General features: G+C 39.7%; 1 protein-coding gene across 2 annotated transcripts; it reads right to left on the bottom strand.

The window, feature by feature from the left end:
• Positions 1–946: 946 nt before the first annotated feature.
• Positions 947–25027, bottom strand: tmem259.L (transmembrane protein 259 L homeolog). 2 transcript variants are annotated; one of them, NM_001094163.1, is given in 12 exon segments: positions 947–3109; positions 8876–8975; positions 9619–9751; positions 10123–10206; positions 10745–10802; positions 12332–12432; positions 18606–18728; positions 19571–19681; positions 20014–20125; positions 20577–20840; positions 24126–24356; positions 24846–25007. In NM_001094163.1, coding segments are annotated over 11 exon segments (1896 nt in total). In that variant the 5' UTR covers positions 24324–24356; positions 24846–25007; the 3' UTR covers positions 947–2497.
• Between the last annotated feature and the right edge of the window lie 103 nt (positions 25028–25130).

Raw genomic sequence — 25130 nt, 5'->3', positions numbered from 1 at the left:
AATTATGTGACGTATACTGATGACCATGCTGACACGTCTATTCCAATTTGACTAATGTTCCCGCCATTTCTGTGTATTTAAAGCATTTCTGTAATCTCTGTCAGTACTTTGAGAAAGGCCTCTGAAGAGGTCGAAACGTCAGTCTCCTATGTGAATAAAAAAATTCTTAACTTTTCCTAAGTCCTGAGAGTGCGGACCTTATTTGTGCAATATTGAATCTTATTTTGGACACTGCACCCAGGCAACTGTGAACCTTGTGTCGTGAGTGCCGACTCCTCCATTGACTGTATATATATATATATATATATATATATATATATATATATATATATATATATATATATATATATATATATATATATATATATATATATATATATATATATATATATATATATATATATATATATATATATATATATATATATATATATATATATATATATATATATATATATATATATATATATATATATATATATATCTCTATATATATCTACACACACACACATATATATACATACATATATATATATATATACATATATATATATATATATATATATATATACACATATACATATATATATATATATATATATACACACACACACATATATACACACAGATTATGGGAGCTGTTATTCAGAATGTTTGGAAACTGGGGTTTTCCTTAAAAAGGATCTTTCTGTAATTTGGATCTCCTAAAAAAATAAACCCAACAGACTGGTTTTGCCTCCAATAAGGATTAACTATATCTTAGTTGGGATTAAGTACAAGGTACTGTTTTATTACTACAGAAAAAAAGGAACTAATTGTGAATACATTGATTAAAGGAGTCTATGGCAGATGGGCTTCCCATAATTTGGAGCTTTCTAGATAATGGATCCCATACATATGTATTAATAGACACACGGTTTCCCCAACCCACAGACAGCACTATGCATTTTACTTAGGATATTAGATTTATTATCATATATACAAACACCATTTATCACTTTTCATATAGCTTCTCTGGTACAATTAAATAGAAGAGGGGGTGGGTGGGAGCAAATTTGCTTGCCTTTACCCCATTATTCACTCAATTTACAATAAAAAATAAGCTATAGTATATGCACATAATCAACAGGCTCAGTGCAGGAGATAAGCCACATTCCCCCCATTAGTGACTTGTAGGGAGCAAAGTGGTAAGGTTGTGGCACACAGGGTGTGGAATAGCTGGTGGTCTCTGCCCACTAAATGCAATGGGTACACCACAGCAGCCCCCAGAGGCCCACTCCCAAAAATATGCAGATTCTGCAATGCCCCTGATGTGCCGCAGCCCTTAAGGAAGCCAGTTGCCTATCCCATACACTGCTACAAGGACAAACAAAGTTTCTCCTCTGATTTACTCTGATCTACGTATATTAATCCTTACCTTTTAAGCCTTTAAATATTGCAACATACAGACATTTTGCTCTTTGTATCCCAGCACAAAATAATTAATGACCATAGTAATTGCAAATGTGGAAAGGAACCAGCATCCCCCCCCCCACAAATATATATTAAAAACTTGAGGCATATAGCTCTGTCATCATATAGATTGCATTTGGTTAACATCTAGATTTGCATACATACATTGTGTAAACATATGTATACATTTACATACAGGCAGCACCCCCTCTTCCGCCATATAAGGAACAAAAAGTGCATTGGGGGAAGAAAGATAAAAAGGTTTCACACTCAATATACAGAGTCTCTCTCTATGGCCACAGATAGAAAGGCACATATAATTAATACACACTATATATACCTCCTGCCTCTTTAAATTAAGACTGCATTGAACCAAGGTGACTCCCCACTAAGGTGATACAGACCATCCTGCCCTTTCTTTGTAATACACTCTGACATTCCTAAACGTTTGTAGTGCATTTCAGATTCTTTGTGTACACAGTGTCAATTTGAGTTACATCCCTTAAACAGGATGTGAGAATATGCAAGAGTATAGACTTGCTTCTTGCAGCGGGTGCAGAGCTAACGTACCCCATACCCTGTGCATAATGGGCAGCAAAACAACTCCGATAATTAATTTATTTATAACTAATACACATTTCTGTCCTAGGGGATGTTCCCTTCCAGAGAGACATTTGATTCTTAGAATTCTACAGAAAGCACTCGCTGGTAGTGTGATGTACGTATACATGGTATAAATTCATATATACATACATATCCCAAAAATCTGGCTTGGTTTTTGTTTCCTTCAGAGTATGGAAATGTGAATATTTCATGTACCCTTGTATATTGCTAAAATGTGAATAGTAATTGAGGAAGATTCCTATTACAAAGTGAATGAGAATATCTTGTTAAGCAAATGCGAGTCAGCCTAAACCAACTCATGCATGCGCTGGTGTGACTTTGCTCCTGGCTCCATTAGCAGGATTTTGTTCCGTAGAATTCTGAGGAAATTTTATCCATGGCAGTAAGGGACTACCAGCAAAATATTTTGGTGCAAGTCTGCTTACAAGTCAACAGCAGGGTGCTCTTTATCATTTGCACTCTGGGAGGTGGTTTCTCCACTCTGTAATGCAGAAGCAGCTATAGTGTGATTGCTCTGCTCTGACTCTAAACCGATTGCTAAGGATCTCAGAGAACTACAGTCTATTATGGGAGATATGCCCCCCTGAAGCTCAGTCTGATCTGTTAAGCAGGAATTGTGGGACACATGCTGAACAGGGGGAGGATCTCCAGTTTGTGTTACAGCAGCAATTTCTGGTGTAGAAGTGCCAATGTTAATTCCTTCTTGGGCTGTCTCTTCTGATCTCAGGGACACAGCAGGTGGTATCCCAGTTACCACTTGCTGGGAGGTTCCCGTCACCTCTTCAAGCAACGCACCACTTATAGCCCCTTCAGTAGTGTTGTAGTCACTCGCTACTGGCTGCTGGCTGGGATCTCCTGGAGCTTGTGGAGGTGCTGCTACTGCTGGCTCTGATGCAGTATTATTGTTGAGATTGTCCTGTAGGCTGGTCTGATTTTGCCCAGCTTGCTGGTTTTGAAGAAGCATCTCTTGGATTCTTATCTGTTGCAAGATGGCAGGAAGCTCGTAGTGATGGAAGAAATAGATCATTGAGTGCTAAAGAGATAAAATCAGCAAAGTGCTATTACTATACAATTTGAAAATACCAATACTCTAAAAATATATCTTTGCAGTATTCTTAACTACACAATTACTGTCCCAACATATAACTTAGTTTCTCAATAAATCCATTTAAAAAAATCCTTATGGATTTGCCTAATGGAGATATTAACTGCACCGTGTATATTTATTTTCCTTTTACTTTATTTACACTTAATATCTTTGAAAGTATTATAGGTATGAGATCTCTTATCTGCAAACCTGATATCATGAAACCTCAGAATTACAGAAAGGACATCTCCCATAGAGTCTATTTAAAGCAAATACAGTGATATAAAAAGAGTGGGAACCCTCTCAGGCTGCATAATAATTTACTCCACTTTTAACAAAAAAGATAACAGTGGTATGTTTTCATTTCCCGGGAACATCAGAGCACTGGGTGTTTCTTGAACAGTTTTATAAAATTAAATCAAATGTGAAAAACTGGCTGTGCAAAAATGTGGGTACCATTGTAATTTTGCTGATTTGAATGCATGTAACTGCTCAATACTGATAACTGGCAACACCAAACTAGTTGGATTAGCTTGTTAAGCCTTGAACTTCATAGGCAGGTGTGTCCAATCATGAGAAAAGGTATTTAAGGTGGCCAATTGTAAGTTGTACTTCTGTTTGACTCTCCTCTGAAGAGTGACAGAATGGGATCCTCAAAGCAACTCTCAAAAGATCTGAAAACAAAGATTGTTCAGTATCACGGTTTAGGGGAAGGCTACAAAAAAGCTGTCTGAGGTTTAAATGGTCAGTTTCAACTTTAAGGAATGTAATCGGGAAATGGAAGGTCACAGCACAGTTGCTGTAAAACCCAGGTCTGGCAGGCCAAGATAAATACAGGAGGAGCATATGCAGAGGATTATGAGAATGGTTACAGACAACCCAAAGACCTGCAAGAACATCTTGCTGCAGATGGTGTATCTGTACATCGTTCTATAATTCAGCGCAATTTGCACAAAGAACATCTGTATGGCAGGGTGATGAGAGAGAAACCCTTTCTGCACTCACGCCACAACAAAGTCGCTTGTTGCATGCAAAAGCTTGTTAAAGTCGAGGGTCGGATGAATTCAACCCAATAACAACAAATTCTTCAGGATAATGTTCAAGCATCAGCTACAAAGTCGAAGTTACACAGGGGTTGGATATTCCAACAAGACAATGAACCTAAACACACTTCGAAATCTACAAAGGCATTTATGCAAAGGGAGAAGTACAATATTCTGGAATGAAATTTTTAACATATACAGAAAAGTTACTTAGAATTAAAGGGATACTGTCATGGGAAAACATGTTTTTTTTCAAAACACATCAGTTAATAATGCTACTCCAGCAGAATTCTGCACTGAAATCCATTTTATTTCTTCCCATTCTTTTGTACCGTAATTTTTAATTTTGTCAATCCCTTAACTAAACTCTTACACTGAGCATGGCATTCCTGTTCAGTTGGATTCTAAGAAATGTATCCGCAAGTATATTTTAATGGTAAAATTGTGAGGGTACTGCTATACTGAGCCTTTAGTGGGGGGGGGGGGCACATTGGGGGGGTGGGCGAGTAGTATTCCAATTAATGCATTGCAACATCTAAAGACATCACACAAACTTGTGGGCCTCTATAACACACATACAAAATTCGATTTTTTTTTCTTGCAAAGTACTGACAACGGTAATGGAAGCCATAACTGCATTACACAAGATGATCAATATCTTAATTTGAAAGAGAGTCTTTTCTGCATTTCTCATCAGTTGCCTCTTTTGGATAATCAATAAATTGATACAGGATGCCCCTTTGATTCATCACTTTTTCTGAGGTCACAGAGAGGGAAGGGTTTAATAGGCACTGTATTCTTAAAGGCATCAGAGGTATTTATGGGAACGCCAGATGCTTACTGATCATTTCATTTACAACTACTTTGTGTAATATTTTGTTTCCTACGAAAAGCACATTGAATGTTTTGTACATTACATTGTTAAATATAGGACTACAGTAGAACCCCCATTTTAAGTTTTTCAGGGGACCAGGAAAACGTTATGTAAAATCCAGGAAAATGTCAAGTCAGGGAAATGAGTTAAAGGAGAAGAAAATATTAAAAGTAAGTTAGCCTTATCAGAAAGGTCCACCTAAATATACCAGTAACCCCTAAAAGTAGTGCTGCTCTGAGTCCTCTGTCAAAAGAAACACTGTATTTCTTTCTTTCTATTGTGTACACATGGGCTTCTGTATCAGACTTCTTGCCTTTAGCTTAAACCTCCTTGCCCCGGGCACGAGCATGCTCAGTTTGCTCCTCTTCCCCCCCCATCTCTGCTGTAATCTGAGCCCAGAGCTATAACTGAGCAGGTAGAGACTCAGGCAGGAAGTGATGTCACACCAAGCTAATACTGCAGCTGCTATCCTAAACAAACCGAGAGCTTCTAGAGCTTTTTACTCAGGTATGGTAAAACATTCTACAGAATAAATATAGCATTCTAGCTTGCACTATTGCAACTAATCTATTGGCAATGCTTTCCTTCTCCTTTAAAGTAACTTTTTATTCAAGTACTGAAAGGGTATAAACAAAGGAGTATATGTTACGTTGAGATACAATATTTACTGTGTTAATAACTAGGATTAAATATTGCAGCGTTCGTGTTACACTATGAAGGGCATGTTCAAGGCCTCTCTGTCAGTCACACAACCTAAAGCAATACGTAATTAGTGCAGGATTGTATAAGGGGCAAACTAATTGGAATTGACAATTTAGAGGCAGAATCATGGCAAAATATACATCTAGTTAGTATTTTAAACCTCTTTATTTCACAAATAATAACATTCATAGAGGGAAAAAAAACAGTTTTTGGGAACATCAGAACAAAATTTTGATGTAAAATCCAGGAAAATATTACTTAAAATCAGGTAAATGCACCAATTGAAATGTATTATAAATTGGCGGGACCATAAATGAAAAATGGAAAACGTGGGAAAACGTAAAATCAGGGGTTTCACTGTACGGTATAGGATTAGTTATCCGGAAACCAGTTATCCAGAAAGCTCCGAATTACGGAATAGCTGTTTCCTATAGACTCCATTATAATGAAATAATCAAAATTTTTAAACGTGATTTCCTTTTTCTCTTTAATAATAAATCAGTACCTTTTTCTTTTTCCAAACTAAGATATAATTAATCCTTATTGGAAGCAAAACCAGACTGTTGGGTTTAATATTTACATGATTTTCTAGTAGACAAGGTATGAAGATCCAAATAACGGAAAGATCAGTTATCAAACACCAGATCCCAAGCATTCTAGATAACAGGTCCCATACCTGTACTATGCTACTGTAAAAAAATGGATTTGATGTAACATGCCATCACTGGATAAAGTTGACTAGCAAGCATTTGTTTTTTTTTAAATTTCCCAATGAGTTTTTATTCATTTATTTATATCTATTGTATATCTTTGTTTTACCTCAGCGAGTTTCTATATAGGTACCGGCATTGTCTCTCTGGCAGTTTGCCTACAAGATTATTTTTATCAGAACCCTTATGCCTCCTATTACATATTAATCCCATTACAAGAACTTGCAATGAGGACTATATTTACCATAAAATTACTGAAATAATGGAAACAATGCCAAATTTTAACAGCCAAACAAAGTGGATGAACACAACAAAGACTACTGCAAGAATTTTATATGTCGCATAAGGAAAAACATAGACTTTCATTGCCTTTTCTTATTGAAAGGTTAAGGGCAATGAAACACAGTATTGTATCTGTAGCCTGCATTTTTTGTGGCTACAAAAGCCAGAAAATACTGGGAACTGTATATACTAAAACACTCAAATTGCATAATCGCTCAACAATCGTGTTTTAGCAGAGATGATTCCCAGCAATGACTATGGCAGGGTATCTTCCAGGCATGACAAAAACACGCCAGACAAATAGAACCACGTGTCATTGCTCTTAAACTAAGGCTGCCATATATACCTGGCAAAAAAAATTAGTATAGTCATCTGGCGGACTTCAGTGCACTTGAATAGTACGGTTGTGCTATTCTATGTCTGCTGGATGACAAAGGTAAGTCTTGACTAGAGGTGTAACAATAAAAATCTTGGTCAGCATACAAGGACAGAGAACCAGCTTCTTATTATAGAAGATCATGAATATAGGTATTATGATATGTTCCAGATCAAAGGTGGCAAAAAAAGGTTTGCCAGGGTTAAAGGAGAAGGAAAGCTACGGAGGCATTTTATTGCCAATAGATTAGCTGCAATAGTGCAAGCTAAAATGCTATATTTTTCTGTAGAATGTTTTAACATACCTGAGTAAATAGCTCTAGAAACTCTCTGTTTGTTTAGGATAGCAGCTGCAGTATTAACGTGGTGTAACATCACTTCCTGCCTGAGTCTCTCCCTGCTCTGGGCTCAGATTACAGTAGAGAAGGGAGGGGTGGGGGAAGAGGAGCAAACTGAGCATGCTCTTGCCTAGGGAAATGAGGTTTAAGCTGAAGACAGGAAGTCTGATACAGAAGCCCATGTGTACACAATAGAAGGAAAGAAATGCAGTGTTTCTTTTGACAGGGGACTCAGAGCAGCACTACTTTTGGGGTTTACTGGTATATTTAGATGGACCTTTCTGATAAGGCTTACTTAGTTTTAACCCTTCCTTCTCCTTTAAACTATGGATGTAACCACATACTATATTAAAGTAAGCTCAGATAAATTAATGAAAATATGCTCATTGTGCTGGTACTTTGCAATATGTGGAACTACTGGTGGCAGTTGGTTTAAAGAGGACACCTGGTCCTCCAGAGAACCTCGAATATGAATGATTTTGCCCAGTTACTCCTGAAAACAGTAAAGGATTGAGCCTTTCCATACACTCAAGACAAGGATTCTTTTCACAACAATCAAGAAATAATCAGATTGTGAGCCACTTTCATCTGCAGTATAATTACAATGTTCACATTTTTTGAGCAATATTTCTCGGTATTGACTATAGCAGAGTATTTTCTGGCATTTAGTAGCCATAACAAAACGCTGATCGCCAATTAATACAACGTGCAATTGCCCTTAAGCTTGAGCAAAGGGAAATAAGGGGCTACGCTATAGTACTAGCAATTCAGTCATACAAATTAATTAGAAATAGAAAAAATTAACATTAGATCAATGTATTTGGATTACTTTTTTTTTTTACTCTCGCTAAAATTTCTCTAAAAATCCCCCAGAATGACATATCTTTTGCCCTGCGATTCTTATTTGGTTTCTAAGTTACAAGCAGCTTAACTTCAGCTGTTTTAGCTACTTGGGGGGGGGGTTATTAGAACAATCTTAGGGGATTTACAATAAAGCCTTACTTATCCTTTAACCACAGGATGGAAACCACTTACCATAATAAGGTTACGAATACTAAAACATATCAAATACAAAATTGTATTTTAACCAACAAAACTAATTTGCAAATGCATTCTAAGCATCATTCAAGTATGGTCGAATTTTAGTGATCCAATTAACAAGCTCACAGACACATGCAGCGTTGAGTCCTTGTACATGTACCCACCATGTACAATGGTCAGCCCAGTTTATGGTTTTAATAGATCTCCTGCAGTGACAGACCAAATTACTCAGAAGGTGAAACATTTGCTCTTTGACTTACTAACACAAATAATAAAACTATATGCCTGGGGTACACAACCCCTTCACTGGGTATATGTAAAGCAAGGAACAAAACAATTATAGTTACCTGAATGAATAGCCATGATGTAACAAGGGCAAGGCTGCTGTATTGTCCATTAAATCGATAGTGATAAGCGTAGAATGCAAAGTGATAAAGATAGAAGAACCTGTAGGGGTGACAGCAAAATAATGGAGTGAGAAAAAGGTGAAGCAATTACACCAGTAAAAAGCTTAAAGGTACCATGTATATAAACACCTATGTTCTATATGAGCCAAATAAGGCTTATAATGAAAATGCTGTCATTTTTTTTTTTTAATTTATTTTAATATAAAACATTAAAAAAGGTACATATACACACCCACACAAGGAATGGTTAATTGCTCAGAGTACTCTGCAAGTTATTTTTTTTAAAAAATATTTTCACAATATTAGCAGTTTTTCGACTTCTAATATGTATTTGTCACTGGAGTACCCTCTGCTATTTTGTCTAAGCTGGACACTGCATGGGAAAAACTTTAATAATTAAGATGAAAATCTTCAGAAACATCTTCAGATGCCTCACTGCCCAGTTCTATCAAAGGTTTTTTCTCTTACTACCTTAACCTGGAATCAGGGGCGTTAGTCAAATAGAGATTAAGAGTGTTGTAAAAAGAACCCCTTCCTTTTTCAAGTTGTTACCTGAATTTCAGATTGACAGATGACAAGATTTTATTATATATAGGGTGTGTAACGGAGAAAGATTCCTTAGAAAGGACAAAAGATTCAGGTCATGTCAGGAACTATGAAAATTATGTTTTTTGCTTTCTTACCTGAGCCAGTGTCTCTTGCTGGTATTTGTATGGCAGCAGATGGCATCATACTGATCAGCTAGCCACACAATGAGGATTATATAGAAAGCAGTGGTGGTATCATTAAAAAATTCTGACATGATGGCTTCCATCCCTATATTAAAAAAATCAAAAACAAATTGTATTAGTCTGTATATATGAAAGAGAATTAAAACACCTTTAAGAATCAGTAAAACCAAAAAATGAAAGTTCTTTATATTTAATTTACTACCTCATACTGGGAAAAAAAATTGTATTCTTACTTCAGAAAAACTACTATAGTTTTATATAAACAAGCTGCTATATGCTCTGTAGAATACAGTGGTTTTAATTTACACAGAAGATGAACAGGGGCTAAATTCCATCCATGGCTCAATGAAAACCACTCTCAGTTTATTTGAAGTGCTGTGCTTACCAGATAAAACCGTAAAACTAAATATTTTCACTTTTTGTGGTTACTGGTCTTTTAAAAATAAGTGGCCTTACCGACAAGAGCCAAGATCACAGTGAGCAACGGTGCAGCAGGAAACGCAATACTCATATTCATCTCTAACATCTGCAGCAAGTCCACTGTGCAGGAGAGAAAATAAAATAGGGGTTAATTCCCCATGTTTTCAATTATATTCCAAAAACACCAAATCCCAGGGAGAGGCATTAAGGTGCATCATAAATTTGCAGCTCACAAAAACACTGGGAGCCTAGGAGAACACTGGCTTGACCGTGCTTGTAACTCACTACTATTTAAAATAAAACTGCAACACAGACACTTCAGGAAACAAGCAAGCCAATTATGAATCATGATGCCATTAAACAAACACACAATTTCAAACACTGACAAGGAAACTTGCCCAGTTTGCAATGGATATTGGAAAAACAACCTCATACATCTCTAATAAGCATTAACACAAATATTTACCCTGTTGTTACAATAGTCTTTTTATTAAAATGAAATGAATGAAATCAAATACTATGCCAGTACAGTTTCTCAGCTGCAGTAAGCATAAGTATGCAGATGAACTGTCGGGCACAGTGGCATCTGACGTTAAACATTTTTAATGGGGCAGACCAGGAAGAAGAGCATTTACAGTATGGAAGTAATGTCACTTACCAATAAATACAAAGATCTGATGATGAGAATACCGCAGGAGCATTGAGACTGAGAGTGTCTATAGGGAACAAAAATAATGTGCACTAAAAGAGGTAGTTATAACTTATCTATACATAGACACAGTGCTCAAGGTTTTCAGAATTTCTCCTCTGTGTGCCAACAACCAATTCCCCTACATCAAACATAAACTTGTTGTGGGATAAAATACATTTGACCTGCTCTTGTTGTAAGAGTCAATATACAACAAGGAAAGTATATAAACTGTATCAAAGAAATGTCCACCAAAAAACAAAAATCTGTCACCCTGACACACTTTCATAAAATAGCATTGTTAAGTGCATTTAAACAAGTCCTACCAGGCCACCTCATGCAACCTTGCATCCCCTCCCTACACTGCAGCCAGATGATTTTACTTCTATGAATCCCCACTGGATGCCTAAGAACACAAAATGACCACCATAATAGACCACTCTCACACACAGAAAGCAATGCCCAGGTCAGTCACTTCTGGGGTCATTTTGGGGACACTGCTGATAATGCCAAGATGTCCCCCTCCTGTTTTCTCCACAAATGGACTACTCTCTGAAATCCAACCAGCAACCTCACTGCCACCAATACTGTCACACACAACTCCTTGGGTTATCACTAGGATGCACAAATCCCAGCAATAGTTGCCTTCCTTACTAATTCCCTAACAGTACAGCAGAGACAAGAATATGTAAAAGGTTGAACAGGGGACAGCACATAACAGCTAATAACAAAATAAAGGATATGCTATAAATTAGATGGCAGGGGGGAAAAATGCACTTTACTGACAAAAGGAGACAGCATGATACTGAGCCTGGACACATTTGGAAGAAGGGGGATTAGTTATAAACATGTTTGTTGAGTGGGAAAGGGAGGGTGGAATTTTATTATTTATTTGAATAGAAAATAAACTGTGTAACAAACTAGCCTTGCACTTGAAAGATCTGACTGAGGTGACACAAAATAGCAGAGTTTTCGCTCAAAAGAGAGCTGGAATTACACAAGTATCCAGTAAGACCAGCAGAAAGTATACAACCAGCTAGGTTTTGTGTATAATGACTGTTGCCTATTATACATGCACTATGAAATCTTGGCATTGGATACAAGGTTAGGCAAAATAGGTAGATTAAAATTTGTTCTTTAGTGGACATCCCAAATATTAATAAAAAAGTGCATGTGTAATAGGCTACAATCATTATACACAAAACAAAACCTAGCTGGTCTTAAAGGGATTGTATGATCATTTAACAACAATGGATATGCTGTATGCCTGAATTCATATCTAAGTATTAAACACTGGCCCTGTAAAATTGCAATCCAATCTGAAAAAAAAAGTTTCTGGTTGACATTTCTGCCGATAGTGGTACTGCCACTTTTTATATCATTTATATCATCTATTTTTCAGCACAAACTTTTAAATGAAGTATCAAACAAATCCCTGAATCTAAAAACAATTTCAATTGAGAACAGGTGAAACAAATCTTAAAAGTTTGCATCCATATTATGTATTTCTTGAAGTGTTTTTAACTGATATATATTGTATGTAGTGCATGAACCTACAAATATAACCATGATGACGAACGCAGCAAGGTAAGAAGTACGAGCCATCCACATGCTGACAAATCGATAATGTTCCCCAGAAACCACATTCCTTAGGAACCCTAAGAGAGAAAAAGGTGAATGCGTCATATACAATGGTTAAGTCTTAAAGGAGAAGCAAACCCAAAAGTTAAAAAAAAAAACAACCCTACTCGCCTACCCTACATAGATCCCCTCCCTCCAGCCTAAGTGTTACCCTGGGAAAATGCCCCAAACTTTTTAGTTACCCCTCGGTGCAGATTAAGGCATCGGAATTCACAGGCTCAATCTTCAGCTGCTTCGGTTATCTGCGGAATGAGACCGGTGCTTCGACAGTTTTGGCGCATGCGCAGTTGTCGTGAAAACAGGATTTTTGTTACTCACCGTTAAATCTGTTTCTCTGTAGTCGAAAGGGGGACACAGGGACCGATGGGGTTAAGCTCCATCCTCCAGGAGGCAGGACACTTGAAGTAATTAAAGGGGCGTGGCCAACGGGCTTTACCCCTCACACTGTACATTCCTATTCAGTTTGTTCCAAAGCTGCTAACGTAAGTATTAAAACTATCAACAGACAGAAAGTAAACCAAGGAACTATTCAAACGTGACCAAGCGGTCACCAGCTCGCCGAGGCGGGAAGCCCTGTGTCCCCCTTTCGACTACAGAGAAACAGATTTAACGGTGAGTAACAAAAATCCTGTTTTCTCTGTCGTCTTAGGGGGACACAGGGACCGATGGGGACTTAACAAAGCAGTCCCAACAACAGCAGGGTGGGAGCGAGCTGTATATACATATATGAATTTATTTGATTACGGATTGCAACACCATCCGTCCAAGAGAAGCTTCGGCGGAAGAATATGTGTCGACTTTGTAAAATTTGGCAAATGTATGAGTAGAGGACCAGGTAGCCGCCTTACAGATTTGCTCTAAGGAAGCTGAGTTACGCCATGCCCAGGAAGCACCCACCGCTCTGGTAGAGTGAGCCCTGAGTCCCTCTGGAGGAGGTTTTCCTTTTGCAGAATAAGCTTGCTTAATCGATTCTCTGATCCATCTAGACAAGACCGACTTAGAAGCTGGCTGACCCCTGCAGGGACCAGATGGAAGAACGAACAGAGCAGGGGATTTCCGAAAGGATTTGGAACGATCAATATACCATCGCAATGCTCTGACAACATCTAACTTGTGTAGTCGGCGTTCCTTATCATTCTTCGGATCTGGACAGAGAGAAGGAACTACGATTTCTTGGTTCACATGAAATGCAGAAACAACCTTGGGCAAGAACGTCGGTAACGTTCTGAGAACAGCTTTATCTTTATGGAATATCAAGTATGGAGGTTCACATGAAAGGGCGCTGAGTTCCGATACTCTTCTAGTAGATGAAATTGCCACCAGAAAAACCACCTTATAAGTAATCCATGTATCAGAGACTGAACTTAATGGTTCAAACGGTGGATCGAGCAATGCTTCCAGCACTAGATTGAGGTCCCAGCCTGCCACGGGTGGGCGGAATGGTGGCATGATGTGTGCCACTCCTTGCAGAAACGTGCGTATAATATCTTCATTCGCTAGGCGAGATTGAAAGAGGATTGACAGAGCCGACACTTGAACCTTTAAGGAGCTAAGCTTGAGGCCCATTTTTAAACCTTGTTGCAGAAAGGAAAGTATTCGTGGTAACTGTAGTTCAAGGAAAGGAAAGTCTGACTCCTTACACCAATTGTAGTACGAGTGCCAAACTCTGTGGTAAGACCTGGACGAAGATGCTTTTCTAGCCTTCAACATGGTAGGTATGACCTCTTCATCTAATCCTTGGCTCTTCCAGATGGAAATCTCAACAGCCATCCCGTCAAAGAGAACAGTCCGGGGTTGTGGTGTGTTATGGGCCCCTGCTGCAGAAGATCTGGTCTGGACTCCAGCCGAACTGGCTGAGCGATTGACATTTCCCATAGATCGGTGAACCACGTTCTCCGAGGCCAGTATGGTGCTACCACAATTACCGTCAATTGAGATTGTTTGATCTTTTTGAGCACTCTCGGTAGCATAGGAAGTGGAGGGAATACATAAGCTAGATTGAAATTCCAGTGCTGGGTCATGGCATCCACCCCCAGTGCCAACGGATCCCTGTAGCGGGCGAAAAACCTTGTTACTTTTCGGTTGCTTCTGGAAGCCATTAGGTCTATGCTGGGAATGCCCCATTGATTCGTGAGTTGATCGAACACTTCTGGGTGTAGTTCCCATTCCCCTGGATCCAGATGATTTCGACTGAGGAAGTCTGCCTTTGTATTGGATATTCCCGGAATGTGAATTGCAGATAGCTGTACTGAATTGATCTCTGCCCAGTGTAGAATTTGTCTTGCTTCCGTCAGTGCTGCCCGACTTCTCGTGCCTCCCTGACGGTTTATGTACGCTACCGTTGTAGCGTTGTCGCTTTGAATGCGTATTGGTTTTTCTGCAAGCTGTCTCGTCCATTGAGCTAGGGCTAGCTTTACTGCTCTTAGTTCTAGGATATTTATCGGTAGTCTGGATTCCTCGGGAGACCATAGACCTTGTGCTGACTGATTGTAGCAAGTCGCACCCCATCCCTGAAGACTGGCATCCGTTGATATCACAACCCAGTTCGGGGTTGCCCAGGATTGACCTACTGCTAGGTTCTTCGGACTCAGCCACCACCGCAATGCTTTCTTTGTCGGTTGTGATAATGAAAGGAGTCGAGATAGCGGACCCCCTTTCCATGAAGTAAGAATGCTTGCTTGAAGCGGTCGAAGGTGTATTTGTGCGAAAGGTACCGCCTCGATGGCCGACACCATCGTCCCTAAAACTTGCATTGCCCTGTGCACCGTTATCCATTGGCTGGATAAGAGTGACCGCACCTGATCCCTGATCCTGATCTGTTTTTCTGCGGGTAGACTTACAGTCTGCGAAATCGTGTTGAATTCCAGACCCAGAAACAACATGTTGTGGCTGGGGTGGGGATTGGACTTCGACCAGTTGATGGTCCATCCGAAGTCCTGTAACAACTGTACCGCCTTCTGTAAATCCTCCTTGGCCCTCATCTCTGATCTGGCCTTCAGGAGGAGGTCGTCCAAGTAGGGGGTCACTGAAATCCCTTGTAGCCTCAACGTGGCCGCTGTTACAGCCATTAACTTCGTGAACACTCTGGGGGCGGACGATAGTCCGAACGGAAGCGCCACGAACTGATAGTGCTTGTTTTTGAATGCGAATCGGAGATAACATTGATGAGGAGGCCAAATCGGTACATGTAGGTAGGCATCTTTGATGTCTAAGGACATCATCAGTTGACCCTGTTCCATCCCCCGAATTACCGACCTCAACGTTTCCATCTTGAAGCGTATCGACCGAATGAATTTGTTGAGACCCTTGAGGTCTAGTACTGGCCGTAGTCCCCCATCCTTCTTTGGTACTGTAAACAGGTTGGAGTAAAACCCTGAGAATCTCTCCGTGTAGGGTACTGGAACTACAACTCCGGATCTCTCCATCTTGTCTATACACTGTAGAAAGGCTTTTGCCTTCTGAGGGTTGTGGGGTACTCTGGACATGAGGAACCTCCTGGGTGGAACAGTTGTGAAGTCTAGATGATATCCTTCCGTCACAATTTCTTTGACCCAAGCATCCGTAGAATGCCGGGTCCATTCCTCCCGGAATCGAAGTAACTTGCCCCCTATCCAGTCCAACGATTCCGGAGGGAATGCCCCGTCAGACTGACGTGGGCTTATCTCCTGAGGGCTTGTTGTGAGGTCTATTGGTCTTCCAGGTTGGCCGACCTTTATCGTTGGATTTAGGTCGAAAGTGAGATCTTTGAGGGGAACTGTTACGTCTTGTATATCTGCCGCTGTGGCCACGAAAAAATTTCCCCTTTCTATGTGAAGCGGCCGCTCTGCTTTTGGCTTGTGGTAGGAAAGTGCTCTTGCCCCCTGTTGCTTGCGAGATGATCTTTTCCAGCTCTTCTCCAAAAAGACGTTGACCTTTAAAGGGCAGTGAAGTTAATGACTTTTTGGAACTAAGGTCCGCAGACCAATTTTTGAGCCACAGTGTTCTGCGTGCTGCAATGGATAAAGCTGAAGTGCGCGCCGTGATTTGAGATGTATCCAAAGTGGTATCACAGAGATAACTAGAGGCCTCAGCTATGGCTTGAGCAGAGGATAACAATTCTTGTCTGGACGTTCCATTCTGAATGTCCTTAATTAGGCCCTCAGACCATGCTTGAATAGCTCTGGACACCCATGCTGATGCCAAACAGGGACGCAACGTCGACCCTGCAGAGGTGTAAATTGCCCTTAGAAAACCTTCGAGCCTTCTGTCCGAAGGGTCTTTGAATGCTGCCGAGTCAGTGACTGGAAGAGTGGTGGATTTTGAAAGTCTAGACACTGGAGCATCAACTGCCGGTGGGTTAGACCATTTTTCCACCAATTCCTTTGGGAATGGATATGACTTTGAGAATTTTTTGGTAGCTTGAAATTTATGTTCGGGGGAATTCCACTCCTCCTGAATCAAACTCTGTAATTGCTCATTATCTGGAAAGCATACTGTTGATTTATGCTGTCTTTTAAATAGCGTAGGTGCGTTATCAGTCTGTTTGGGCTTTTGAGAAATATTCAGTACCTCAAGCACGCCCTTGATAATATTGTCTACATCGTGTAAATTTTCACGGTCTCTGCCCTCATCCTGATAGTCTTCCTCACCCATAGAAGAAGCCCCAGAAGAATCAATTTCACCTTCAGAATGAAATAATTGTCGCTCAGGAGATGACTCATCAGATCTAGTAGAATTGGCATCATCATCTTTTGTGTCATCTGACCGTTTGCGTTTAGTACTGGATTTGTGACTAAGTCTGACTAGAGCCTTTCCTAGGTTGTCTGCAATGGCAGGTAACCCCTGTAGAGATGCTAGGGATTGGGACAATTGAACATCCCATAGAGGGGGCGGAGGTTCAACTGGAACTCTAGGATTTGGTTCCTCTGTGTCACTTCTAGGAGAATTTTCCACTTGTGCCGGTGGAATACTCCCTGAGGCGCTGGCTGCACCCTGCCCCTGCGTGCAAGACCTGCACAGCGACTCCCCCTGGCCCCCTGAAAACTTATTCTGACAATTTGTACAAGCAAGGTATCTCACCTGTGCTGAAGTAGGGACCTTACCCCCCGACCTCGTGAATATTCCCACTGGCCTACCTTCTGCCATGTTATATATGAAGGTATAGTGTGTGGGGTATCGCCAGTAGATCACAGAAAGTGTTTCTCTTGGAGCCTGTCAGTAGCGTGCTTATCGTTGCGCTGTATGCTATAAAATGGCCGCCTGGAACGCATGTATGCGTTCCAATACGTGCGCGCATGCGCACCAGCGCGTTAATTCGCGCCGAAAAAAGATGGCCGCCGGAGAATCAGAAGGTGGAACGCATATGCGTTCCACTCTCAGGCGCTCCCGGCTCAGCGCAAGTAAGTGCACAACCAGCGCTTCCATCCTCTGACACAGAAGACGGACCATGCGCCCAACACACACAGGCTATAGAGCGGATACTGTGGCCAGCACCCCAGAAGGGCAGCGTCGGTGGAGGTCAGGGGGGGGGAAGTGGAGGGGGGGGGCAATGGGGGGGAAACCAAGGTTAGGCAACGTTCCTGTTAACAGGTAAAATGCCACTTACCTTTCCCCCCACACCGGCTAGACCCTCTGTACTGGTTTCTGCAGTACAGGCAACGTCTAGGTGGTCTGTATAGCTTTATGCTAGAGAATGACCCCGGTGTGTATCACCACGTAGGGGGCTGCCATACAAAAAACAGGTAACCCTGCTTTTTCGGCCTCACCCCGGGTATCAGACAGAGCTGAACGTAGCGTCAAACGCAGATCCAGCCTCCCGGTAGCAGGACACTTAAAAAACTGAATAGGAATGTACAGTGTGAGGGGTAAAGCCCGTTGGCCACGCCCCTTTAATTACTTCAAGTGTCCTGCCTCCTGGAGGATGGAGCTTAACCCCATCGGTCCCTGTGTCCCCCTAAGACGACAGAGAAACAGACAATTGCTCCAACTGCACATGCGTCGCTCCGCCGGTCTCATTGCAAAGATTACAGAAGAGAAGAAGATGGTGCCCGCTGGAACTCCGCTGGACAGAATCTGCACGGAGGTGTAAGTAAAGACTTAGCGGCATTTGCCCGGGGTAACACTTAGGCTGGGGTCTAAGTAGGGTAGGGGTTTTTTCTCCTTTAAAAAGAAAGAGGTAAACGCAGAATACCAGTCTGTAAACATCTGTTACCTTTATTTTCCTCATTTTCTGCCAGGGCCTTCACACTTGACATGAGAATATCATCATATCCCAGAAACTCATCCAGCAAAAAGCGACTGAATCGGTCTCCAAAGCAGAGGTCTCGAGTTGGGTCTGTCACAGATAGGAAAAGAACCACAATAATATTTTTAGGATTACAATTCTTTCTTTATGCAAAAAAACACCATCTAACCTGAAACTTCTAAATGTTATAATCGTGTTGGAACATCAGACACTGCATTGGAGTGTAGATTTTTATGTACTATGTATTTAAAGGAAAACGTTACCCCAAAAATGAACATTTTAGGAACACAGTTTATATCATATTAAGTGACATAGTAAAGAATCTTACCAAACTGGAATATATATTTAAGTAAATATTGCCCTTTTACATCTCTTGTTTTGAACCACCATTTAGTGATGGTCTGTGTGCTACCTCAGAGATCACCTGACCATAAATACGGAATAATATGGAAGCAAAAGACAGAAAAGAACTCTCTGTTTTTTGGCTCATGTGACCGAACATGTATGGTTTGTTTGGTTGGTTTGTGTGCACTGTGAATCCTACGATTTTCTATTTAGAATATTTTACCCAATAACACATACTACTAAAAAAGTATATTATTTTTTTTTTAGTTACATGAAGCAGGGTTTTCCATATGAGCTGTTTTATCAAATATCTTTTCTATAGAGACCTACATTGTTCTAGGGCTATAGTTTTCCTTTAACTTAGTTTAGTGCAACATTCCTGTTTTATTCTGATTGTAATGCAAACAGGATGAGGCTGAGGCAGAGATGAAGCGGTTTGGATGCTCCTTTGACCACACTCATACAGCACCACAACATGTTCTTTCCTTCTTCTGTTCTATTACAAGTACATTTGGAATTATGAATAGACTGGAAGAGTTCTTGCACAAAATGTGTGATTAGCAATAAATATTGATAAGCAAACTTACCTAGTGTTACCACCATAACAGGGATGTTCAGCCTCTGTCTTGTGCTCTGTGACAGCCGCAGGAAGCCATATTCTAGGGAATACTCCACTATGTACTCTTCTTGTGGCCACACTAAAAACAAATATTTTCTTTATGGCAGACCAGATCAATTGATATGTTACAGCAGATATCATGGGAACTTTAATTACAACTGTAACGCCAGTTCAGAAAAACAGTTTAGTACAACTCATTTAGTTCGCATTAGTGCTCATAGTAACCAATCAGCAATTTGTTTTAGCCAACTTTTTAACCGTTAGAAGATGAAAGCAAAGGTTTGCTGCTTGCTTTCAGTAACTACTGCAATAGTGAGATTTAAATACCTAGCTTAGTAAATCCACTCAAGTGTCTCCAGTCACATACATCAAAGATTTTTTTTTTATTATATAAATCAAACAGAAACATACCTTTACTAGCAGCATCACTGAAGGACAGCGTCTGGCTCTGATTTTCAGAGGCTGGTGTAACACTCTCTAGAGATGGCTTCAGGAATACTTTGGGCTCAATATCTAGTTCAAACTACATAGAATACAAATATAAAACTGTGAAAATGTGAGCATTGCATCCAAAGCTAATATCCTCCTCTGTCTGTCACAACTATGGGTTTACTATATATGCTATTTCACTATATCAACATGGATAAATAAACTTCATTGTTATTAATAGCAATATTTGCTTGTGGGGTGGGTCAACCAAATAGCTGACATTCATCACATGAACAGAAACAATGTAACTGTTAGCCTGCAAGAAACGAATTGTTCTGTGTGACCATCTACTTGGAAAGTACAAGTTTGCAAAGCTTTGTAAAACAGAGTACACAACAGAATTATTTGACTGCTTTACAGGCAGCAACTACCAAAATATAGGAAAATTGTCTCTTCATTTAATTGTGAGGCAGGAAAAAATGCCCAGAGAAATTGCTCAAGTGTCACGGAAAACCCCATTTCAAACAATAATGAAAACACAATACCTTGATGGAGCTATTCTGGTACATTTCCACACTCATCTCTTCCTCCTCCTCTTCTTCCTCCCCAGATGGTTCCTTCACCAATCCTGGAAATGTATCACTGTCATAAAATTGTAAAAAGATGGGTGCTCGGCTTGAGTTCAGCTGAATCTCTACTCGCAAGATTCCATCCCTTGGCCATTTCTCTCGAACATGCTCCAAGCAGTTGATTGGTGAGCGTGAGAATGCAATGTGAATATATGCAAGGATAAACAGTACCAGGAGGGCCTAAGTAACAAGAAAACAAAAATTAAATATGAAAATGTATTTAGTAAAGTTGAAAGCACTCTTAAGTGCTGATAACTAGTAATAAAAAAACTATCAATAACCAGAAATGAATCACTGAGCAATCTGTTGCATCAAGCCTATTACAGAAGGATCTTTGCTCATTGTAATCAGTGCAAAGCTTATCAGTCTAGAATAGCCAATATATGTATAAACTTGATATGTTCTAAAGTCCTAATGCAAAGGTATCATGCAGTGAACCAAAAGCATAAATACCCATTGACCACACAATGATATATACAACCCAACCCTCTATCCTCTGAAAAGCAGGTACTTAATTCACTCAGGAGTACTATTTATGTTAAATACTTAATAAGTGAGGTGAAATATAGGTGACCAAGGTGAGCACATTACTGTCTAACAAATGATATAGGATACAATAGCTACTGCTGTAATTACATCCTTCGGTACTCACAAGCAACTATCATCTGCAATTTGGAACTACTTATGCAGGTCACAGGCGGAGATATTTCAGAGTTTATTTAATTTCCTAATGAAATATAGGATTCTTCATCCATGTGCAGGCCCCCATACCAACAAACTTGGTGGATTAAACACAAACCTTATCACTAACTAAAACCAATTAATTTGCACAATTTCTCTATACATATCTGATTAAGTGGCTCTATATTATATATATATATAAACAATACAGAAACAAAAGTTTATACTTGTGTTTCAAATGTGTAATTTCTAGTAGTAGAAGATATATTGGTTTAATCCCTGAAAGACTATTAATTAGTTCATGTGTAATTAAGTCCCCCGTGCAAATGTCAAAATGCCCAAAAAATACCTCCTCTGCAAACAATGTAATTTGCTGCATGCAAAAACAGTTGTATCACAGAATCAGTCAAAAATGTGGAAGGAGGCTTTTTAACGTGTCTGTGTGATTCAAATGCTTTGCATACAGTGACTGACATAGATTGCAGTGCATTTGTATTTTTTGGGCATTTTGTTCTCATATGAGAATAGATTTTGAGTAGACAACCTATAAATGTCCCATTTGACATTTCCCTTACATTCTCTTTTTGAAAACTTTATGAAAATATATTTAGTAAATGATAAGTGCACACAGCCCTAGCTCTAATCAGAAGTAGATACAGATGAAAATTAAATAAAATGAATTATAGCATTAAAATGCCAAGTAAAAGAATAGCTAGACTTAAAGAAGAACTAAACCCTAAATATTAATATGGTTATAAATGACAGATTTCATATCATGATCTTATTGTACCATCCTAAAATTTCAGCATCTCAATAGCAGCAATGATCCAGAACTTCAAACTTATCACAGGGAGTCACCATCTTGGAAAGGGTCTGCTACACTCACATGCTCAGTGGGCTCTGAACAGCTATTGAGAAGCTAAGCTTAAAAATGAGGTTGTCCTGTAATATAAGCTGATGCTACAGGACCGATTATTCAATTCTGATGCTAGCTGCACTGGTTTCTGTGCTGCCATATAGTAATAATCTGTATTAATTACCAAGCAGCCTGATATTGTGACATTTATATTCATTTTATTGTGTGTTGATCCCTAAGCTCAGTAACTGACAGCAGCACAGAGCATGGGACCTACTGGGGCATTTTTGGAAACACAGATCTTTACTGCTAAAGGGCTTTGGGTGCCTTGGGCATAATATACAACATTTCTAGCCTACTTCTTTATTGAGGCTTCAGTTCTCCTTTAACCATCCTTAACATGTTGCAAAGCACGGATGTTTATAAGGGCCATATGAGAATGCACCAGAAGAAGGACCCATGTGATCTGAAACATGTTGTACTATGTAGCTTGAATAAAATTACTTGAAAAATTTCAAGACATCTGCTCTCCAGTGAACCTTCATTTTCCACAAGTTGTTAAGGGAATTGCTGGATTTATTAATAACATTGACTTCCATGCATATAGAAAAGAGGAAACAACCCTTCTCTCACACTTAAAGTGTCAAAAATATTTTTGTGGTATAAGTATATAAGTATTATCTGTAGAAAGAAGTCAAATTAACTGGATTTGCAGTGGGTTTTTTTCCCCTTGAAGACCCTTCACCAGGCATCCAACTGGCTCCCTCAATTCAGAATAACTTTTTATTCTGAATTGAGAAACTATTATTCTGATATGAAAAAGACAGTTGGATTACTGGTGAAACGTCTTCAAAAAATAAATAAATAAAAACACAGCAAGTCCAGTTGATTTGACTTATTTCTACAGATAAACCATGACTTGGATGAATAAGAATCTTCACAAAGTATAAAATGAAAAAGCAAGTAAGCACCCAATTTCTCTGCAAGAAAATACACTGCCCTTTGCTTCCGCCTTCCTGCACCAAAAAACAATCTACAGAGCTGTGCGCACAGGCCAAAAAACAATACAAAATATATTTACTTCATTGACACACAGTAGACCTGGTGGAAACCACATATTGCAATAAGAGAAGAACTCTTCAGGGTAACATTGGTATGAATACCATAAGAGATATACATCCTATCTAAATTAAGAAAAAAGATATAGCTGAACACCTAGATTTTCTTATAGCCTTTTACATGACAAAAATACTTACTTCAACATACGTTGAAAAACAAAGAGATCGATTAAAGGGCACCTGTTGGGTAAAAATGTTATCCCCAACAATTCCAGATGGGTGGGGTTAAAGGTAGTTTTTGTTTTTTTTAAAAATGTCCCCCCCGCAAGTGCAACGCTATCCGCACCGGGAGGGAGCTCCCGGTGCGAGCAGCCATGTTGTGTTACTCGCCTGCACATAATGCACGTGTGACGTCATGCACATAACGAGTAATTCTGGGCCCATTTTTATTATGAGCATGCGAGTGACTGAACATGGCTGCTTGCACTGGGAGCTCCCTCCTGTTTAAAAAAAAAAAACTACTGTTATCCCCAACCAGAATGCGGGATCTATTAGCCTGCACCAAACAAAAGAGGCAATACCGGAATTGAAATTATTTATTTCCTGTTGTAAACACAACACAGACACATTTTTGAAGCACTTTAGAGATTAACCATCATTCACATCAGTCCCTGCCCCAGTGAATCTTACAGTCTAAGGTCCCTGCCACATTCTCACACACTGTAGTCAGTTTTATCAGCAGGCAATAAGCCTATGTTTTTGCAGTGTGGGATGAAACATGAGTACACAGAAGAAACCCATGCAGACATAGAATGACCACAGCAAAAAAAAAAAAAAATAATCTATAAACTAAAATGCCTTTCTCATTACCTTCAGAAGTACAAAGAACTCAAATATTCTACGAAAGGAAGGGGGAAACAGTCTTGCATAGGTCACAGCCATCTTGAAGAACAATGCATGGAAGAGACGATCTCGAACATTTATCAGGGGATTCTGATTCAGGTTTGGAGTTCGAACCCGGTTTCCATTAGCATTATTGAGAGGAATATTACCCTGGTTCTCAGACATTTTGATGATGGTTTGGGGTAATCAATCAGGTGCCTGGAAACAAAACAAAAATCAATATCTTCATCAAATATGGCCAAACATATAATAAACACACATGTGTGTATACATATATAATACACAAAAGCCATGAATATCTTGTAAATGATATCCTTATAAACGGTGAATTCTGATGTCATCAGTTATAAACGGTGAGTTCTGATGTCATTTCTGTCACATGACTCACTAAAACTTGTGTATTATAATAAAGTATCCCCAGTTTGCCTCGTGTTTTTATATGGTCATGAAACTCCTCTGTAACTTATAATATCCTTATATTTTACAAGAGGGGGTACTTTATTCACTATATCTATAAATATAATGTACAGACAGCACACATCACAGTATCATGGTCTGCATAGAGTGCGTGGGTGCAGGGTAGCCCTAAACTCTTTCCATATGGCTCCAATATGACTTATTTTCTATATTCTTCAGAACAAGGACGTGTATTAATAAGACATTTAGGAGCAGTACAGTGACACTTACTGTACTTTAAAGCATACCGCCCAGCAGACCACTTTTGCCGGGACAGTCTCGCTTTTCTTAACACAACACTGCAGTCCCGGTTCGCTGTTTAAAAGTCCCGCAGCTCCGTTAACGTTTAGCTCCTTGACTCCTGCCGGACAGCGAATCCAGGCGTCACAAATCTCATCTCGCGATGGCTTTGACGTCACACTGCACGTATATAAGCGTAGTTACGGTACGCGTTGCCGCCGTAGGGGTCAGGGGGAGTGTCGAGTTAAGGCGAGGGGTATCAGTGTCACGCAAGGA

Source organism: Xenopus laevis, chromosome 1L, assembly GCF_017654675.1.
Source record: "Xenopus laevis strain J_2021 chromosome 1L, Xenopus_laevis_v10.1, whole genome shotgun sequence".
Classification (NCBI taxonomy): Eukaryota; Metazoa; Chordata; class Amphibia; order Anura; family Pipidae; genus Xenopus; species Xenopus laevis.
Note: the sequence above shows the minus strand (reverse complement) of the source record. Positions and strands in the feature narration are given on the sequence as shown.